The sequence below is a fragment of the Suricata suricatta genome, chromosome 1 (assembly GCF_006229205.1).
Source record: "Suricata suricatta isolate VVHF042 chromosome 1, meerkat_22Aug2017_6uvM2_HiC, whole genome shotgun sequence".
NCBI lineage: Eukaryota > Metazoa > Chordata > Mammalia > Carnivora > Herpestidae > Suricata > Suricata suricatta.
In genome coordinates this window covers 90,259,695-90,282,307 of record NC_043700.1, presented here as the reverse complement: position 1 = coordinate 90,282,307, position 22,613 = coordinate 90,259,695, and the positions used below count along the sequence as shown (strand labels likewise).

Below are 22,613 nucleotides of genomic sequence, written 5' to 3'. Positions count from 1 at the left end.
TGTTTTCAAAAGTTGTGGAAGCATTTTTCTTGAATGACATAACTGAACAGTATTTAGAAGTTGAACTTTGTCCGTAAGTAGAACATTTTTTTCTAACTCATTACTACGTAATTTGAATACAGATATTTTCTCATTATAAATTATATGGTCATGGAAAAGCTCAACTAATAGGAATGCTAATCTGAACTAATTTGTATAATCCTTTATTTTCAAGTTAATGTATAATATACATTATTAATCTTTGAAAATATTGTGTTGATATTATTTTCAATTCACTAATGTGTCTGGTTTTCTAATAAAACCATTTTTTATAAAATGAATAATCATTATAAATAACAAAACTTCTCCCACTTATTCTAAAATTTGCATTATTATATATTAACTATTTAGAAATAAAATGAGATATAGATATAATGAACTGAACTAGTTTATTTCAGGGAATTTTTTAAATGACTAGATTAAATTTGAATTTTATGTATTATATTATATAATTATGTATTCCTTCCTTTATTCATCATTCAATTATTGAGTGTATATTATGTCACTTTGTGTTCAATGCCAGGGATAAAAATTAAATCACACATAGTATTTTTTAGAGTTATGAAAAAAATTAACCTTGAACTCTTTTGTTCGAATTTAACCAGTCCTTTGGGAACCCTCTTTACCTGGTTGGCAGTTTTTCCTATATATGTGAAGAAGTAAATTTATGCCTCCCTTTCATCTAAATTATAACAGATTTTAAATTAGTAAAATATTTAGTAATGAAATATTTCTTTATATTGCTGTTATCCATTTTAAATGACCTTTTTTTATTTTTTAAATTTTTTTAATGTTTATTTTTGAAAGAGAGAGAGACAGAGGATAAGCAGGGGAGGGGCAGAGAGAGAGGGAGACACAGAATCTGAAGCAGGCTCCAGGCTCTGAGCTGTCAACATAGAGCCCAAAGTGGGGCTAGAACCCACAAGCTGTGAGATCATGACCTGAGCTGAAGTCGGATGCCAAACTGACTGAGCCACCCAGGCATCCCTTTCAAGTATCTCTTAGTATCTAAATCCAGTCGTTTTCCCTTTGTAGGGTGGGCAGAGTCCCAAATAGTTGATCTAAATGAGATTTTAGATATTATTTTCTTTTCCCTTATTTTGATTTTTTGCTAATTCTAATGTGGAAAATATAGCTGTTCACAATTACATTTTTTTAGGACAATCATATATATTCATGTGTATCTATTAACTAACATGCCAGAATCTTTTGTTGAAAAATATAATTAAACTGTCATGTGAGGAAATAAAACTTCAACTGTTGTGTGATTATTTTCATCATACAGAAGAGAAAGCTAAGGCAAATAGGCTTATAACTTACCTAGAAAGCAGTTAAGAACTTGGATATGCTAGAATTCTAAAGTTTTATCCTTAGTTTTAATTTCATTAGATGATACTATCAGTTTATTTTCATAAAGTGATGACAGTACATGAATAGGATAATTATATTCTCTTTAGTTTTTAAATTATACAGTAACAATTATGCATAAAATTAATAATTCTAAAAGTTAAAAAAAGTCCATAGAGTAGCTTAGTTTTATATATCCCCAGACAGTTAATAATCAAGAATCATGGTTTTGCTTTAGGCAGTCAACTCCTCTGACAGTTAATTAGCCTCTAGGAAAGAAACATGAAGAATAGTGTTGTTTTAATTTGTAAGGACTTTTTATTCCTCTTGGGATATTCTTAAGGTTGCATAATAATACAAATAAGCAGAGAACTTTTAAATGAAAAATATTACTTGTTAGAATAGTTTACTGAAGGAAATCCTCCCTGAAAAGCTTACAACAGACCATCTGAGGAGAAATGTTTTAGTGTTTTCCAGAGACGGTAAATTTCTTTCATGTAACTACTTGAATTCTTTTGATTCTTACTAACCTGGCTCTTCCCAATTATGCTCTCTTAATAGATTTCCTTCTGAGGACATATTTTGTTTATCATTGAAAATGTGACATCAGTGTCTGAGCTAATGGTACACACACACACACACACACACAAACACACACACACACACAAATCACAGGAAAACACAACAGGCAGACAGATGGAGGAGAGTTGTGTGAAAGAGATACAAATTAAAATCTTCAGCCTGTTAACTTGTGTTAGACAATCTATGTTTTTATTTTCTATCTTTCTGAGGAGCTTCCAGACAGTTTTGGTTTTGTTTTTGTTTTTTACAGAAATAACTTTTAGTAAAGTTGTTGGATTCAGACATGGGTATTTGTGCAAGCTTCACTTAGGGTGTTTTCATTTTCAAGATGGGTTTTATTCTGACCACCAGATACTATGGTTTCCCCCCATTCCTTTTTAACATTTATTCATTTTTGAGAGACAGAAACAGAATGCAAGGAGGGGTAGGGCGGGTAGGGCAGAGAGAGAGGGAGACACAGAATCTGAAGCAGGTTCTAGGCTCTGAGCTGTCAGCACAGAGCCTGATGCGGGGCTCTAACTCATGAACCATGAGATCATGACCTGAACTGAAATCAGATGCTTAACTGACTGAGCCACTCAGGTGCCCCCCATTCCTTTTTCCTACTTTGCCTCATCTGACACGTGTAGCTTTCTGTATTTGACTGCAATGGTCTGAAAAATGGTGAGCTCAAAGATCACATTTCTAAGTAACTGAACACACTGGTTCTCCCTGTAATTATCCAATACTCGTATTGTACCTTTTAGGTATTTGGAAATTTGGTTATAAACACACATACTGCAGGTATGAAAGAAAGTAAAGAAAATAACATTTGTTTCTTTCAAACACTCATGAGGAATTTTAATTTTGACAGTCATGGACAACATTTGGTGCTTTTACTCTCTGGAAGAAGAAACGTGCGGAAAGTAAGTAAATAAAAATACTAGACAAAATCCTTTAATCCTTGAGATACGTAGGAGTGTGTGTGTCATATAAAATGCTTCAAGTTTACATCTAAATTTACCTTCTGTGTTTCATACGTTGTTTCTGCAGCAGGAGCTTGCTCTATCATTCAAAGTGTCCAGAGGAGAGACAAAATGGGAAGGCAGAGCTTATCTTCCTTGGAGTTATTTTCCACCAAATGTGACAAAATTCAATTCATTTGCAATTCATGGATCAAAAGATAAAAGAAACTATGAAGCTCTTTATCCTGTACCTCAACATGAACTGCAACAAGGACAAAAACCTGATTTGTAAGTAGAAAATAAATGAAAATGCATTCTGATTCTGAGTTTGTTGGAAACTAATTTGTGGCAGAACAGTAATAACATTTTTCACTCAAAGAAGACATGTGTACAATTACCTACTGGAGCCAGTGATGGCCCCAGTAAATACTTAACAGACTGACTCTGGGCAGACATCATCTCTCTTACTGCTGTCAGTAGAGCACTTATATTTCCATAGCGGTATGAGAAAAGTCTTGCCCAGTGAGTATTGCAATGGCTAGTATAAAAATATGGTTGCAAATTCATTTATGATCCCTTTCAGAGCTAAATGGCCAGAGGCATCCATGGTTCCTGATGTAAGTGAAGGGTTAATAAATCTTTTCCCTTGCTGTTTAGAATGTGATCTTCAGTCAGCTCTCTATCTTCCTCTGGTAACCTCAGAATGATAAAAAATATCAGATATATTTTTAGGCAACATTGCTTGTCATAATAATGACCCTTAATTGGTAAATTGATTCTGATCTGAAAGGAATTATGAATAAACTATGAATACCTGATAGGGGCAGCATGGCTTTGAGATTTCCTCTTAACAGTCTCGTTCCCTGTGCGGATGTAAGAAACTATGCCTATGAAGTTATTATTGCAAGAGATTTGGCTCCTATGGGGCAGCAGGCATGTAAGCTAACGTACCTCCTACATTTTCTCATTTTGAGTCTTACCTCTTTGCACCTGAACCTGTCACTTAAGGAGAATATAGTTCCCTGCCCAGCCTTGTAAATGCTTCATGGACTGCTGTAAGCACTGCTCCCTTAGGGAGGAAAGGCCCATGCTGTCCCGGGGCAAGCCGAGATTCCTACTCTGTGTCTCTCTGGGTGTCCCTAGTGTGGGCAAGATAGTCTAGTGAGATTGCATGTTTAGTGCAATCTTGCCTAACAGAAATATCCTGGTGGGCTTCATACCATGGCAGACTGACTTTCCTGCCTTTTTACCTTTAGAAAGTGCTATACTGTCGTTCCTCTTCCGTAGCTTTCACCTTCCTGTCACACTCTTACTTTACTCACTTCACCTTTATCTTTTCTAGCCAATTGCCTTTATTCTGCCTGACACACTTTTCCTTTTTCCCTTTGCTTTTGTTCCCAGTCCTGACTCTTTCTCTTATCCTTCACTGTTGTTTCCCTAACCTTTTTTTTTTTAATTTTTAAACTTTTAAAACTTGAAGTATAGTTGATACACAGTTTCAGGTGTACAACTTAGTGATTCGATAAGTCTGTACATTATGCTACGCTCACAAGTGTAGCTACCATCAGTCTCTGTACAAAGAATGCCATTATAATACGTTCCCTCAGCTAGATTGACTAGATAGGCTATACTATTTATCCCCATGATTTATTCATTTTGTAACTGGAAGTTTCCTTAACTTCTCAATCCTGCATGGATGGTGTGACTCTCAACCAAGTTCAGCCTGGCCAGGGGGACAGAATGGGACAGGAATCCAGATGCAGCTCACTCAGGGCCCTCATATCAAGATAGCTTGTTTCTCTGGTTCTTTACCAGCTGATGCTTTCCTGTATTCAGGCTCCTCATTTGCAAGCTATTGGAGTTTTACCCTAGATTAAAGTATGATTATACCATTGGCCAAGGTGGAGCCAAGGCAGAGTGATTTTCCTGTACCAATAAAATCCACTCTGACATGTTAGTGAAGCCTTTCTCTCCTCATTAAGCCACAATAGTTAAATGGTTTTCCTGGAAAGGAAAGAACTAGGATTAAATCTCTTTTACATCAACCTTCCTTGCTTTGCCAAAATAGTCTATTCTCTAGTCTGTGGAGCTGAAACTTTAAAAATAATTATCTATATGGCATATAAAATATATAAAACTTTGAATGTTAAAACATCTGTAAGAGTATAATATTGGTTTACAGCCAGATAGAATGAGGCAGGTTTCGAAGGTTGATTTTTATTTCTCCCCTCAGCTAGGAAGGCACTTTTGCAGAATTGAGAGTGCTTTGAGATGTGGGTGAATTTCATAGCTAAATGTTTCATAGAAAGAATGAGAAAGTTGTACACATAGAATACATCTTACCTTTGGTATTTTTAAGATAGGATGTTGTTCTGTCACAAATGTGACAAAACACATAGCCCTTGAGGACATCTATTTCACAAATGCATAATTCATTTCAATTCTCACCTTCTTTTCCTTTGTGTTTAGCCATCGTCTGGAGTACTTCAAGCCTTTCAATTTTAACACAGTGCTTGGAGAAGAATGGAAACAACCAGAATCAGAGCTGTGGCTTATGGAGAAACCTGATATATAGAAGTATAGTTCATGATCATATCAATCATTTCCCCTCTGTATCTTTTAAGGTAAACCAATAACAAACATAATCTCTTTTAATCATGATACGACCAGCACATTTCAACCACAAATATTTTCATAGAGGTCAGTGAAAATATAGTGTCTCTGTGGCAAGTTGTGTATGAGTTAACAAGAAAATAGAAGGGTTGTAGATGAGTTTATCTAGGAAGTTAAAATGTTCCTCAGAGTCATTTAGTCCAGAAGCACCCATGTCACTGAGTTTACTGTCTGCCTTGTAGCACCCTCACCGCAAATATCCCTGGTTCTGTCAACCAATATTATTTCTCTTCCCACGTTTCTAAACCTCAGTTAGCCTGAGACCGGAACATCTTATGTGCATATGTTTTAATTCCTGTAATGTACAATAATTCTTTACTCAGATTCATCTGTGCATTCTTGAAGTGGGTTGAAAACAATGACCTACGTCAGTTGAGAAGGAGATCCACATCTGTGAAGGCATCATTAAGCTCCATATGTATTTAACCAGCTGTTTTTCCTGTCTTGGATGCTCTTTTTAGTCTGTAGAAGGAAATGGAATGAAATAGCCTTGAATTTGGGCAACAGATTCTACACTCATTTACAAACAGGTGACACTTCCTTAATGCTATTAAACCAGATGTCAAATGTCTTCACTTTATTTTGTGAACATCAAACACTCCTGGTCTACAATTTTCAAATTTTGTGCTTATAAAACAATTCAGAGTTTGAAAGTATCTATACATCATCTATGAACTTTTCCACTAAACCTGGTCTTCCACCAGCATTCTTAACTCAAAAGATTAAGCAGCCTTGTGGAAGAACTTTTATTACTTGTACAGAATACCCAACAATATACTTTATTCTCTTCTTTTTTACTAACAGAACTTGAATTTTTAGGGGCATAGCTCAAGAACATTTTTCTAGATTCCTGTGAAGATAGAAATGGCAGGATAAAACAGCTCAGGTTAATGAGATACAAGTATACAGTGTTAGGTGGAGCTCTTTAAGGAAAGATGACTTAAAGATGAAAGAGTCAACTGTCATACACTTTTTGTCCTTTCCTTTTTCCTGAATTGCATAATTGGAACCTGATGTAATCTATATTGTATCCACGAGGAGACAGTCCAGGGAGAGCTGAGCAGCAAGACAAAGGAGCCTGGTTATAAACAGTGCAGTAGGCTAACGTGCCATATCTGGATTGCCTATCTATTTACCTCTTCCTACAGGAGAAAAGAAGCTGCCTAATTTGTTCTCCCAAGTTGATCTATAGATTTAATACAATCTCAGTTAAAAAGCCCAGAAGCCTTTTTTGGAGTGTAAATTGACAAACATTAAAATTTTATATGGAAATGCGAAGGACCTCAAATAGCCAAAATAATTTTGAAAAAGAACAGAGTTTTAGGACTTATATGACCTGACATCAAGACTTTACTATTAAGCTTCAATGAAGACAGTGTGACATTGGCATAGATTTAGACAAATATAGCAAAGTAACAGAGAAACCAGAAAGAGAACAATATGCAGTCAGTTGATTTTTTTGACAAGGGTGCCAATGTATTTAAAAAGGGAAAGGATATATTTTCAACAAATGATATTGGGATAACTGAAAAAAGCATGAAAACAAAACCTTGACTCCTACTTAACCTACAGAAAAATTTACTTATATGTGACTGGCGAAAGGAGAAAAATCTTCATAATCTGGGCTAGAGAAACATTTGTTTTCAAATAGGACATAAAGAGCACTAACTTGAAAGAGAATTTGTACTATATCAAAATCAAAACTTTCTGGTCATCAAAAGCTTCCATTAAGAACGTAAAGAAGCAAGACACAGATTGGGAGAAAATATTCAAAATACCCATATCTGACATTCTATACCCAGAATATATAAAGAACTCCTACAAACCAGTAGTAAAAGGAGAAGCCAGTTAAGGATACTTCACAGACACTTCACAGAAAAAAATGTACAGAAGGCCAATAAGTATATAGAAAGGCTCTCAACATTACTTATCATAAAGGAAATGCAAATTAAAACCACAAGATACCACTAAATGACTAAAATTACAAAATATACGCTCTGGTTAAATGGCTAAAACTAAAAAAGACGGACAATATCAGGCAATAATGAGAAGGTGGAGTACCTGGAACTCTCATACACTATAGATAGGAATGTAATATATAGTAGAACACTTTGGAAAACTGGAAATTTCAAAAGTTAACTACACACCCTGTGTTTTAGCAGTTTCTTGCCAAGGTACATACTCAAGAGGAATGGATGTTTATGGCAGTTTTATTCATAACACAAAACATAATCAAGTTTCTATCCACAGGAGAATGGATAGACAAACTGTGATCTAGTCAGAAGTGGAATACTACTTATGAAGAAGAATGAACTATTGATAAATGTAATAACCTACATGAATCTCTAAAGCATTACATTGAGCAAAATAAACAAGACAAAATTCTGTATAACTAATTGTATGAAGGCCATTTATAGGCAAAACTAAACTACAGTGATGGATCTCAGAATAGCTATTGCTCTGGGTGAGGGCAAATTAGCTGGAAAAGGGACCTGAGGAAATTTGAGAGGGGTGCAGGTGAAACGTTTTGTATATTGATCTGGCTGACAGTTATACAGCTGCATATGTTTGTCAACACTCCCCAAGCTGTATATTTAAGATACATGATTTTACTATATGTGGATTATACTTTAATAAAATACGGTTATAAAATAAGCTGTAAATTAAATGGAGTTAATTTCTACTATATATTGTTTCATTCAATAATCACTAGTGCTAGTTAAATGTGGATTGTTAACTTTTTCATTTATTAAGTATGTTTTCTATCTGAAAAGAGCTGGTGTAGGATGAATACTGACTTTTACAAAAGGCTGTAGGTGTCTCCATAACTACATATCATGTTGTCAGTGTTAGGCATCCTAGATAAATTCAGAAAATATTTTTTAAATCAGCAGTAGCAACTAATTTGATATGACAGCAACATGCCAGTTTCAGATAGAAAAGCCTTTTTATGGTGTGCCTGGTGGCTCAGTCAGTGAAGCGATAGATTTCGGCCAGGTCATGATCTTACAGTTCATGAGTTCGAGCCCCCCTGCTTTAGGCTCTGTGCTATGAGCTTGGAGCCTGGAGCCTGCTTCAGATTCTGTGTCTCCATCTCTCTGCCCCTTGCCTGCTCTTGCTCTCTCTCTCTCTTACTCATTCAAAAAATGACTAAATGTTTTTAAAATTTTTTAAATAATCTGCAGTGCCTTACTTATAAATTACCTGAAGCAGTTTTACAAATGCATATAAAATTATCCCCCCCCAAAAAGATATATTTAGTGTGTCTTGATCTTATCTGCAGTCAACTGTGGTCCAAAAATATTAAATGGAAAGTTCCAGAAAGAAACAATTCATAAGTCTTAAATTGCACACCATATTGAGTATCCTGATGAAATCTCCCACTGTCCTGTCTAGGACAGGAATCATTTCTTTGTGCAATATATTCCCACTGTATGTGCGCTACCCACCCATTAGTCACTTAGCCTTCTGGGTTATCAGATCAGCTGTCACAGTATGGCAGTGCTTGTGTTCACGTAATCCTTATTTTACTTAATAATGGTCCCACAAGCTCAAGAGTGGTGAAACTGGCAATTCGAAGATGCCAAAGAAATACCAGAAAGTGCTTCCTTGAAGTGCAAAGTTGGAAATTGTCAACTAAATAGGGAAAGAAAAAAGTCACATGCTGAGGTTGCTGAGATCTATAGTAAGAATGAATCTTCTGTTTGTGAAATTGTGAAGAAAGAAAAAGAAATTCATGCTGGTTTTATTGTTATTGATCCCTCACCGATCCTAGTTTTAGGCATGTATGCAGAGTAAAAAAACAGTGTATATATAGGGTTTGGTACTATCCATGGTTTCAGGCATTCACTGGGGGGTCTTGGAACGTATGCCCCACCGATAAGGTGGGGGGAGGACTGCTGAATACTTTGCATTTTTAGGCATCAGTTGAATTCCTTTTTACATTAAAAAAAATTTGCCACAGCTTTGGGGGCAGAAGATAATGAATCTAATTAATCTGATATTTAAAAAGGAAGAAAAAAGGATACAAATGGTAGAGCAATTACGATAAGCCTTCAGCTCTTCCAGTCATGGAAGAGCCATGCCTTTTTTTTTTTTTTTTTTTTAGTGCTGTTTATTTTTGAGAGAGAGAGAAAGACAGAGCCCAAGCAGGGGAAGGAAAAGAAAGCAGAAGGAACAGAATCCAAAGCAGATTCCAGGCTCTGAGCTTTCAGCACAGAGCCTGACCCAAGGCTCAAACCCCCGGACCATGAGATCATTACCTGAACCAAAGTTGGATGCTTAACCAACTGAGCCACCCAGGTGCCCCAAAGAGCCATGCTTTTGAAGTCATGCTTCAAAGCCTAAGGATCATCTGCTTTTTCCCATTTAAATTTCCATAGTATTTTAACATTGCTTTATTAGAGCACTTACCCTACTATGAATTAGGAAGTTCTTCTGGCCCAGCTTTTATCCTCTAAGTCTAACATTTTTCCTCCAGCAACCAGTGGTACTCCTTCCTGTGCAGGGCTTTGCTGCTGCCTCAGCTGCATGGAACATGTGCAGGAACCCATTTAGCCATTCTCACACATAAACTGCCCTAGATGTGTTAGGTAGTTTACACTACATGGGGCAACTCTTCCTACTTCTCTACTCCTGTTTGCAGTGACTTCACTAAGATCAACCTACCTGCAAGCTCTCGCCCCAGGTCCATTTTATGGGGAGTGCAGGCTAAGTCAATTGTTACCTGAAGTGGCACTAGAAAGGAGCCTGTCAGGATGGGAATCAGGTCTGAATCATTGTTGGGGCAATCCAGTGATAGGGACATCATTGGTGGTGGTGGTGATTCTGGTGTAACGTCACAGCTACTAAGACTTTCTCCAATGGTGGGCTGGCTTGAGGAGCCAGTGAAGGTCAAACATCAGTCTAAGCGATGGTTAGCCCTTGGCCTAAAGCCAGTGGCAATAGTAAACATGTGAAGTTAATGGTTTCTTTTCTTTTTAAAATAATTCTATTTGGCATTTCTCCATTAATAAAAACTAACAACTTGGAATTTGGAGAGGATTCTGGGAAGATGGTAGAATAGGAAGCACCAGGAATCTCTCTCCCCACCTAGACATGAGTTGCATTCGTGGAACTGTCTGATAAAACTTTTTTTTTTTTTTAATTCTGAAATCTGTTGAAGGTGGACTTGACTGCTTTTTTGATAAAGTCTTTAGATGACTTGAGAAGAAAATAAGCAACTTATAAACTCAAGGTACACTGTGAGCCTCAGAAAATGGCACCTCAGTGTTTGAAAAGCCCTATTCACAGCAGTTGGAGCACAAACACTATGGAAACTCAAACGCAGGTTTTAATGGTAATGATAGCTACACTGCTGAATACGGAGCCTTGACAGGTCTTCTGTTTTGAAATGAGGATCTCTAGTGGGAAGAGTGGGATCCATGACCTGGGGTGAAGAAATTTGTGTGGATGAACCTGTTCTGGTGTACCTTGAATGCCAGATTTTTCTTCACCCTTTAGGTTGGCAGAAGCAGCTCCTTTAACCTTGTTAGAGAGGCAGTTATCGTCAACTTGCTATGACAAAACCTCACATGAAGCAAGTGCCTCATAAATAATCCTTGTTTTCAAAATGTCTCTCTTCACCAGACTTAAAACGAGGGTCAGGCACCTGGGTGGCTCAGTCGGTTAAGCGTCTGGCTTCAGCTCAGGTCATGATCTCACATTTCGTGGGTTTGAGCCCCGCGTCGAGCTCTGTGCTGACAGCTAGCTCAGAGCCTGGAGCCTGCTTCAGATTCTGTGTCTCCCTCTCTCTCTGACCCTCCCCTGCTCATGCTGTCTCTCTCTGTTTCTCAAAAATAAATTTAAAAAAAAACATTTAAAACGAGGGTCAGATTACAGTGCTTCCCAAAGGAGTAGTAGAACTAAGTACATGCTGTGAGAAGTATTACACACACTGAAAGGATATAGGACCTGGAACAAGGGGAGCACATGTTGGAGTGTATCTAGAAAAGCTAGTACGTGTGACTGGAAAGGAAAATGTGTATTGACATGGGTTGTTAAACTGGGGGATTAATATCTTGACAAGGACACCTGGAACGTGTCCTAACATACTGCTGAGCTGAGTTCTTGGATGATGGTGGCTTATAGTACATGCAGCAGAAATGCTGAACTTGCCTTGGTGGAGTATTGAGGAAAGGTCAAAGACGTGGAGAAATGATAATGTTATGATATTAGACTATCCATGTAGAATGTTATATGAGGCCAGAGAACCCACCATCTGACTATGTTTACCTCAAGGGGAATAGAATAGAAGAGAGTATAGAGAGGAACCCTATCATTCTTGAGAAACTCAATTGTGATCTGGATAACTGTAGTCCTCGGTAGCCCAGGACTGAGTAGGCAGTGTTGCCATAGAACTGGGATGTCTAGTGTTGATGGGTATGATACATTTCCAGAATATCAGATTCCTAGGGAGGCACTAATTAACAGAAGCCATGCAAATGTAGTTACTGTAATGAGCACCAGGGCTGGAAGAGGCAGGGCACATTAACATCAGATATCCATGACTTTAGCTAATAGTCTAAGGTATACCTAAGAGTGATGTGGGTAGCTAGCCAACTTGACTTATATAAAAAAAAAATTGAGAGCTGGTGAGGAGTAGGCTATTTTCAGCTCTTGGAATAGATCATTTTGATTTGTTACCCTTTTTGTAGATTTAATCCAGTTTTCAAACTCAGTTCCTATTGACTGAAAGAAAAGCTGGATCTTGTAAAAAAAAAAATAACAGAAATGTTACTCCAACAATATATGATAAATATCCTCCTAAATCTTCCCTAGGGAGATAAATATGGACATTTAACTGAGTAGCTCTAGTCTGAAGAAGGGTGACAACTAAAACATTTGAGATTGCTGAATAAAGTAAATTCAGTAACTGAGTTGACACTGATAGTAAGGGACCAGAATTGCCATTATGGTCCTCCAATAGAATGGGACACGTGGAGACCAGATGATCCAAGGGAATCTTGGCTAAGAACATCTCATAGTACGTCCAGTATGTCCACCTCCCACCCTGAGGTCATTCCCAGGAGCAAGAGAGGATATTGCAGCAGTGTTCACCATGGTGCAATTGGCCTGTCACCATTTATTACATGTATACAGTGTTTTGAGAGTTTATTCTTATTTTGGATCTAGGCATAAATGTTCAAGATCCATCAATTTAGAGTGTTTACAGAACACTAGCTTTAAACACTTTGGTTTTTCACAGTTTTATCTTTTGGGTAACTAGTTAACATCTAAAATATTTCCAATGATTAGTGACTGGAGATTTAGAGGGGAACCTTACATTTAAAAGTGACACTGAAGGTGGCTCAGTCAGTTAAGTGTCTGACTTTGGCTCAGTTCATGATTTCATGGTCCATGGGTTTGTGCCTCGTGTCAGGCTCTGTGCTGACAGCTCAGAGCCTGGAGCCTGCCTCAGATTCTGCATCTCCCTCTCTCTCTCTGCCCCTCCTTCTCCTCCTCCTTCTCTCTCTCTCTTTCTCTCTCAAAAGTAAATAAACATTAAAAAATATTTTAAAACAAAGTGACACTTAAAAGTGCAGCTTAAAAGCTAAGAAAACAGCCTTCTACTTTACTCTTTGATTTGGTTTTATTTATAATTTGAAAAAAAATCCAGCTATAGATAGATTGATAGATGAATAGATAGATAGATGGATAGGGCTTGCATATATAGAGCCTCAAATTGTAAATATATGTATTGATTACTTTTCATAATCTATAGCTCCTTTGCTAATCTATAAATTAAGAAGCTTTGGTTACAAGTAAAAGTAAATTCAGCTCAAACCGGCTTAAACAGCAAAAGGAGATATAGCAGACTTTGCAGTTTGATGTAGAGGTTGATAATTGCACTGTGAAATCAGATTTCTAGCACCATTTATATGGGGTTTTCTTGCTCTCCCATATTCTAGGTCCTCTTCATCTAAAAACAGATTATTTTTTGTATATGAGATGACCTGGGTATTAGAGGTCTCACAATGACAAACCACAAAATCCAGTGCAAGAGAAAATACTCAATGATTTTTGCCACTATTCTAGATATTATCATCCTATTTCAGAAATTATAGAGTTTTCTGTATTCTAGATTTGGTTTTATATTCCTATGCTTTCACCCTCCTCCTATATTTTCTGTGAATTACATTTAGAAGCTTGATTACATTCAGGTTCAATTTCTGGTAAGAATATCTCATAGATTGTGTTGTATTCTTTTGTCAGAAGATGCATAATGACTGGTTGTCTCCATTTTGTGATATTAGAAGCCACCAGGTGAGCATTGCCTAAATTCATGAATAAAATGTTTATAATCCAATTATTTCATTATTACACTTTTCTTAGCTGGAATACTTCTATTAAGAAAAATGATCCCAATTCAAGTATAAGATACCAAGAAGCACTGTTTTTACAGGATAAATACTTGATTATTTTATTTAGCAGTTCTGTGAATAATTGGTACTATAGTCATCTCCAAAGATGACCAATGAAGAGTTTTTATCTCTCAGACTTCCAGGGCAGATGGTGGAGTAGGATGATCCTGGGCTCACCTATCCCACAGATACAATTAGATAACACCTATACCAGTCAAATAGACAACAACCCAAAGACTGGTGGAACAGACTCTCCACAGCTAGATGTAGAGAAGAGGCCACTTCAAAGAGGGTAGGAAGGGGAGAGAGATGTTTGGAAGCCAAACAGACCTGCAGGACTGTCCATAGGAGGGAGGGATGTCATGGGGCACAGAGAAGGGAGAGGAGCAGACCCCATGCTCATCACTCCAGGCACAAGAACCTGCACTGGGAAGATGAATTCCCATAACATTTGGCTTTGGAAACCCAAGGGGCCTGGCTTCGTGCATTTTTATAGTCAATGGGATGTAATACATGGAACCTTAAAAATCAATAGGCTTCACTCTGGGAGAGCTAGAGGACAGCAGGAAGCAGTCTCTGCCCCTAAAGAGACAGCACAACAAACATCCTGCTAAGATATAGCACAAAAGCATCAGTTTAAAAAATATCTGGGGTATACGGGAAGATTTATTTAATAATCTCAGAGCATATGCTAGAGGGGCAGGGAGCTTTGGGAGACTTCTCAAAGAGTAAATGGCAGGTGCCATTTTCCTCCCCTGAGCCCCAGCCCCTTCATGGACACCTGTAGGAATCAGTGCCATGAAAACACCCTCCACCTAACTTGCTAACAACACATCCTGTTCCACGTGCTTCTTCAGATCCAACCCCTCCAAACCAGCCAGTCTCGCAGAAGTTTTGCCAGGTAGATGCAGGTCCCCTCCCACCGCAGATATGTGCAGACCTTGCTGACACCAAGTGCTCCAACCCCTTCTCCTTCTCTTGCAGACATACCTTCCAATATGCCTTTGGCAGGAGTTCATCCAAAGTGGTGCCACAAGCCTGGCAGGGTGCAGGCAGCCCCAACTGGGCCAGCACCACCCCAAAGTGACTCCGGCCCCAGGAAGAGGGGAAGTTAACCACACACAGGAGTCTGATTGTGGCTTTAGCAGTGAGCTGGGGCAGACATCTGGTCTGACTTCCGGCCCTGCCCACCAATGAAAGCTTCCCAGGGGATAACACAGGGAGAGCACCCTACAGTTTGGTGCTACTACAGCTCTGGAAAACACCTGATCTTACTCAATTCAAGCCCAAGGCAGCCTCATACTGGCCCACTAACACTGTGACTAAACACTGCTCACAACAGGTGAAAAGAGCCATTGTAAACAACTGGACGGAAGGTAAACATGGCTTAGCCATAATCGTAGGCACATGCAACACACATAGGAGACACCTCTGAAGTTCCAGGTTCTGGTGAACATGGGACACTGCACTATAGGACACTATAGAAACTTCTTCACAAGGCCACTGTTTGTAAGAGCAGGAGGCACAACTGACTTTCCTGACACATAGAAACAGACACAGACAGACAAAATGAGGAGACTGAGGAATATGTTCCAAATGAAATAATAGGACAAAATCATAGCAAGATAGCTAAGCAAAACAGAGATAAACAATATACCTGATAGAGAATTTAAAGTAATGGTCCTAAAGATACTCACTGGAGTTGAGAAAAGAGTAGAGGACCTGAGGGAGACCTGTAACAAAGAGATAATATAAAAAAGAACCAATCAGAGATGAAGAACTCAGCTGAAATTAAAAATACTCTAGATGGAATAAATAGTAGACTAGAAGAACAGAGGAATAGCTCAGTGGCCTGGAGAACAGGGTAATGGAAAGCAATCCAGCTAAACAGGAGAGAGCAAAAATAATAAAAAAATGAAAATAGTTTAAGGGAGGGGCGCCTGGGTGGCTCAGTCTGTTGAGCATCCGGCTTCAGCTCAGGTCATGATCTCATAGTTTGTGGGTTCGAGCCCCACATCAGGCTCTGTGCTGACAGCTAGCTCAGAACCTGGAGCCTGCTTCACATTCTGTGTCTCCCTCTCTCTCTGACTTTCTCCTATTCCCACTGTTTCTGTCTCTCAAAAATAAATAAAAAGAACATAAAAAAATAATAAAAAAGAATAGTTTGAGGGAATTCAGTGACACCATCAAGAACAATAACATTGTAGGGAAGGAAACATATCCAGATCCAGGAGGCAAGAGAACCCCCAACACAATTAACCCAAGGAGGTCCACACCAAGATACATAGTAATTAAAATGCAAAATGTATCAATAGAGAATTTTAAAAACAGCAAGAGAAGACAGTTACATACAAGAGAAACCTCATGGGAGTCCCGCTGAATGCTCAGTGGTTGAGCATTCGACTTTGGTTCAGGTCATGATCTTGCAGTTTGTGAGTTCAAGCCACACGTGGGGCTCTGTGCTGATAGCTTGGAACCTAGAGCCTGCTTTGGCTTCTAGTTTCCCTCTCCCTCTGTCCCTCCCCTGCTCATTCTCTCCCTCTCTCTCTCTCAGAAATACATAAACATGGGGGGGGGAGAAAAAAACAAGACTCATTTATATACTGTCTACCAGAGACTCCTTTCAGACCTAAAGACACATGTGATTGAAAATGAAGGGACGGAAAACCATTTATCATGCAAATGGAAGGGAAAGGAAAGTCAGGGCAGCAATATGTACATCAACAAAATAGACTGTAAACAAAGACTGTAACGAGACATAATCATAAACAAACACTATATCATAATGAAGGGGACAATCCAGCAAGAAGATATAACAACTATAAATATTTATGCACCCAACAGGGAAGCACACAAATACATAAAGCAGCTAATAATAACCATAAAGGAAGTAATTCATAGTAACACAATAACAGTAGGGGACTTTAACACCCTATTTACTTCAATGGATTGATTACCCAAACAGAAAATCTATAAGGAAACAGTGGCTTTGAATGGCACATTGGACCAGATGGACCTAATAGATATAGTCAGAACATCTGATCCTAAAACAACAGAATACACATTCTCTTCAAGTGTATATGGAGCATTCTCCAGAAGAGATCATACATAAGGCCACAAAACAAGTTTGAACAAATTAAAAAAGATCTAAATCATACCATGCATTTTTCCAACCATAATGTTATGAAACTAGAAATCAACCAAAAGAAAAATTCCAGGAAGAACACAAATACATAGAGGTTAATACATACTGCTAAATAATGAATGGATCAACTAAGGTATCAAAGAGGAAATCAAAAAATACATGGTGACAACTGGAAAAGAAAATGCATGGTGATATTTGGACAATGGTCCAAAATACTTGGGATGCAGTGAAAGCTGTTCTAAGAGGAAAGTTTATAATAATACAGGGCTATTTAAAGAAGCAAGAAATATCTCAAACAACCAATATAAGCTTACACCTAAAGGAGCTAGAGAAAGAACAAACAAAACTTGAAACCAATTGAAAGAAGGAAAGAATAAACATTAGAGCAGAAATAAGTAAAATAGAAACAAAAAAAAATAGAACAGATCAGTGAAAACAGAAGCTGGTTCTTTGAAAAGATCAACAAATAGATAAATCTTTGGCCAGGCTAATTTTAAAAAAAGAGAGAGAGGATTCAAATAAGCAAAACAAAATATGATATGAAAAAGAAATAACAACACTACAGAAACACAGATTAAGAGAATATTATGAAATATTACATGCCAACAAATTGGATAACCCTAGAAGAAATGGATAAATTCCTAGAAACATAACCTCCCAAAACAGAATCATGAAGAACTAGAAAGTTTAAACAGGCTGATTATCAGCAATGAAATTGAAGCAGTAATCAAAAAATTCCCAAGAAACAAAAATCCAGGATCAGATGGCTTCATAGGCAAATTCTACTAAACATTTACAGAAGACGTAATACTTCTCAAACTATTCAAAAAATTTTGGAAGAGCAAGGAAAGCTTCCAATTCATTAGACCACATTACCTTGATATTGAAACCAAAGACCCTACGAGAGAGAGAGAGAGAGAGAGAGAGAGAGAGAGAGAGAGAGAGAGTATTAAAGGCCAATATCTCTGATGAACATAGATATAAAAATCCTCAACAAAATATTAGCAAAAACAATTCAACAATACATGAAAAAACATCATGATCAAGTGGGACTTATTGCTGGGATGTAAAGGTGGTTCATTATTCACAAAACAATCCATGTGATACTTCTTATCAATAAGAGAAAGGATAAAAAACCATAAGATTATTTCAATTGATGCAGAAAAAGCATTTGAGGTTCACCTGGCTGGCTTAGTCAGCTAAGCGTCCAAGTCTTGATTTTGGCTCAGGTCATGATGTGGTTCATGGGTTCAAGCTGTGCATTGGGCTCTCTGCTGTCAACACAGAGCCTTCTTCACCCAACTGAGCTATTTTGGCTACACAGACCCTTCTTCAGATCTTGCATCTCCCTCTCTGCCCCTCCCTGACTCATGCTTTCACTATCAAAAATTAAAAAAAAACATTTTAAAAACTTATTTAAAAAGTCCAGAGCATTGACAGTAACCTTGACAGGACTTAAAAAAAAAAAAAAAAAGAAAGTACTTGATAAAGTACAATATTCATTATGAGAAAGAGCCTCAACTAAGTAAGTTTAGAGGAAACATACCTCAACATAATAAAGGCCATATATGAAAAATCCACAACTAACATCGTTCTCAATGGGGAAACTCTGAGAGCCTTTCCCGTAAGGTCAGGAACAAGAGAAGGATATCCACTCTCTCCAGTTTTATTCAACGTGGTCCTGGAAGTCCTAACCACAGCAATCAGACAATAAAAAAGAAGTAAAAGGCATCCAAATCAGAACAGAAGATGTAAAACTCACTATTTGCAGATGACATGATACTATATGTAGACAACCTGAAAGACTCCATCAAAAAACTATTAGAACTGGTAAATGAATTTCACAGGATATAAAATTAATGTACAGAAACCTGTTGCATTTCTATGCACCAATAATGAAGCAGAAAAAGTGGAAATTAAAACAACCCCATTTACAGTTATAGCAAAAATAGGAATAAACTTAACCAAAGGGGTGAAAGGCCTATACTCTGTAAATTATAAAACACTGATGAAAGATATTGAGGATGACACAAAAAATGGAAAGATATTCCATGCTCATGGATTAGGAGAACAAATAATGTTAAAATGTTCATAGTACCCGAAGCAGTCCATAGATTTAATGTAATTCTTATCAAAACATCAACAACATTTTTCACAGAATGGGAACAAATAATCCTTAGATTTGAGTATAACCAAAAAAGAATAGCCAAAGCAGTCTTGAGAAAGAAGAACAAAGCTGGACACATCACAATCCCAGATTTCAAACTATACTACAAAGCTATAGGGATCAAAACAGTATGGTACTAGCATAAAAACAGACACAGAGATCAGCAGAGCAGAATAGAGAGCCCAGAAATAAATCCACATTTATGTGGTCAATTAATCAACAGCAAAGGAGACAAGAATATGCAATGGGGAAAAGTCTCTTCAACAAATAGTGTTGGGAAAACTGAACAGATGCTTGCAAAAGAATGAAACTGGATCCACTTTCTTACACTATACACAAAAATAAATTTAAAATGGATCAAAGACCTAAACATGAAACTTGAAACCATATAAAATCTCAGAAGAGAGCACAGGCAATAATTTCTCTGACATTGGCTGTAACAGCATTTTTCTAGATACGGCTACTAAGCCAAGGGAAACAAATGCAAAATAAACTATTAGAACTGCATCAAAATAAAAACCTGCATAGTAAAGGGAACAACAAAAATAAAAGACATGGTATGGGAGAAGATATTAGCAAATGACATATCTGATGGTTAGTATCCAAGATAAAGAACTACAACTCAACACCAAGAAGCCTAAATAACCCAATTAAAATTAGGCAGATGACATGAAAGACATTTCTCCAAAGAAGATATGGCCAACAGGTACCTGAAAGATGCTTAGCATCACTTATCACCAGGGAAATGCAAATCAAAACAATGAGATATTGTCTCACGCCTGTCAGAATGGTTAAAATAAAAAACATAAGAAACAAGTGTTCATGAGGATATGAAGGAAAAGGAACCTATGTTCCCTGTTGTGGGGAATGGAGACTGGTACACTGCTGTGGAAAACAACATGGAATTTCCTCAAAAAATTAAAAATAGAATTATCATTATGATTCAGTAGTTCTTGGATACCTACTGAAGAATATGAAAAAACATACTCTACCACCATCTTAAAAAATAGTTTATGTGTATCAATCCATTGCAGATTTCTCATATATGGTCTGTGTTTTCAATCTTTGGCCAATGGGAATATCCTTAAGTTGACTTCTAAGTCATGTCAGGACTTTAGTCCTTTCTGGTATGGCAAGATATTCAAAGCTCATCTTGCACATTGCCTGAGATAGACATAGATTTAGTCATTCTTCCAGTAATTCTTGGTTACTCTTAGTGGCAAATGATATTTACAGACCACTATTTGTACTTAGGAGTGTCTATTGCTAATGGATGGGTATATTTTTCTAGGCGTTTTAAACAGTAAATACATTATGATTTCATATTGATACTTTCCTTCTAATATGACCCAAATAGATTTTCAGTGATTTCAACATAATTTTTCATTTGCTTTTTCCCACAACACACACCACAGACTCTGAATAAAACAACACTGCCAACAACAATATGAATACTAGAAAAAGTTCAAAGGTATATTATTTTTATTTATGCTAGTGTTTTTGACCTTAGGGTATATCCCCACAAGGTTAGATAGCAAATTACTGTGTTTAGAGTCAGTTGAAAGCAGTTTCTGTCATTTTGTTATGACACCAAACTCAATACATAGTTAGGTTCATTGGTTTCATCCCCCCTTTCTTCTGGGGTATTTCTTAAATAAATTGAAATATTTGTGAGTTTCCAAATTCAAATCTACAAATCAAGATATACTCAGAAAAGTCTGGCCTCTATTCTAGTTCCCTCTAACCTATTACCTTTCTCTCTTTATAGACAACCATTAACAAAATTTATATTTCATACTCCCATTTTTGAATATAAACAAACGTTTAAATAGCCATATCTTCTTCTTCCAACTTAGATGTAAATGTTAGCACACTGGAGCTAACAGAAAAAAATGAGCTGTCAAATTAGACTTACATGAATAAGGAGTCTTACTCAGATTCTAATATGTTTGAGGATATAAATAATCAAAAGGCTCAGGCAAATCAGAGAGAAATCTAGTTCACTCTCTTTTGCTACCTTGGCCCTTCCTTCTGCATTGGACACCTTCTCGGGCCAGTAATAGATGAGGAATTTAAGTGAGGTTTATGACTGACCTCTCATAACAAGAGGGGGGTTATTTAAGTTATGGAACATCTCCATTTTATATGTAGATTGGTAAAGGGTTTTAGTGACATTTTTCCAGGAGCCATGCCTTAGGAACAGTCTTCCTAAGAGAATTCCACAGTTAAAAACACTCATCCTAGCAAATATCTTTAGCTTAAGGCAGTCAGTTATCAGTATGTTTACTAGAAGGTTAGACAGGGACACTTATCTTTTTTCCTTTCCCAGAGAATGTTCCTTTGGTAATCAGAGAGAAACACGTCACAGTCCAGCAGCTGCTGTTGTAGAGAAGCCACTCTACAAAATACCTTAATGATGACCATCCAGCTTCATAGTCCTTTTAAATTTCTTTTACCAACTCAGTTACCTTTTATCCACAGCTATTGAAACCTTTTTATAATGTGTTGATGGAAGCATTTAACTTAAGTCTATATTTTTTCTAAGGGCAAATCCACTGCCTTCTCTGACTAATCAGTTTCTGTAAGTATTCCATGTGTTGGGATATTTAATTCAGCTTCCCAAAATATTTTCTCATCCTGGAGAATCATTGCTTACATATATCTTGCTTTTGGCTTTTTATTTAATTGTGTAAATAAACTTACAAATCCTTCCTTACACCAGAGAGCTATAGAAGAGTGATTAAAATAATGTTTGTCACACTATACATCAGTTAATATTACGGGATTATTCAATTTCTTCCCAAAGAATTGCCGTCTCATATATTGCATTCCTCATTATAAGGGTTGTGACTAGAGTCCATTGTTCAATAAATTCTGGATCCCATTTGGTTTGTTCCAGATGTTATAGTACAGGTTTTTACAAGTGTTGTGTAACATATACTGCTGGTAGGGAAGAGACAGATTGCTACTGTATCTGAACATGCATACCTACCAGATAGTTAGTTAGCTCAGGAATCTGATTAAGGCCTTAGTGCTGCAATCTCCTTTCTAAGCTGGAAACTGGATTTTGTTGTTGTTGTTGACATCCACATGACCCCTTTTAATTCTGCTTAATTACTACAGAGATTTACTTAATTGAGTGCCACATAGTATACTCTATTGTCTAGTGATCTAGGACCCTTTTGCTGTTGACTACAACCCAAAGTCTGTAAATATACAAGTGGTCCTCTGAGATCAGGACACAAGTTCTCACACTGCTAAATTAGCAATTCTCAACTCTGCCAAATTTGCAGACTTGCCTGTTCCTTCTTTCC

At 37.2% G+C, this 22,613-nt stretch overlaps 1 protein-coding gene across 13 annotated transcripts in view; it reads left to right on the top strand.

Annotated features, from left to right (window-relative positions):
- The window catches only part of C1H4orf33 (chromosome 1 C4orf33 homolog), a 31,454-nt gene extending 17,569 nt beyond the window's left edge, over positions 1 to 13,885 (top strand). For 10 of the 13 annotated variants that reach the window (XM_029940981.1, XM_029940994.1, XM_029941003.1 and 7 more), the window contains 4 exons: positions 13 to 73; positions 2,822 to 2,873; positions 3,001 to 3,200; positions 5,382 to 8,268. In XM_029940981.1, coding sequence (XP_029796841.1) covers positions 13 to 73; positions 2,822 to 2,873; positions 3,001 to 3,200; positions 5,382 to 5,487 — 419 coding nt within the window. In that variant the 3' untranslated portion in view covers positions 5,488 to 8,268. Of the gene's footprint in view, positions 1 to 12; positions 74 to 2,821; positions 2,874 to 3,000; positions 3,201 to 5,381; positions 8,269 to 13,838 lie in introns of those variants that run through there. The other 3 variants (XM_029940938.1, XM_029940947.1, XM_029940930.1) reach the window with 3 other exon arrangements.
- Positions 13,886 to 22,613: the final 8,728 nt, after the last annotated feature.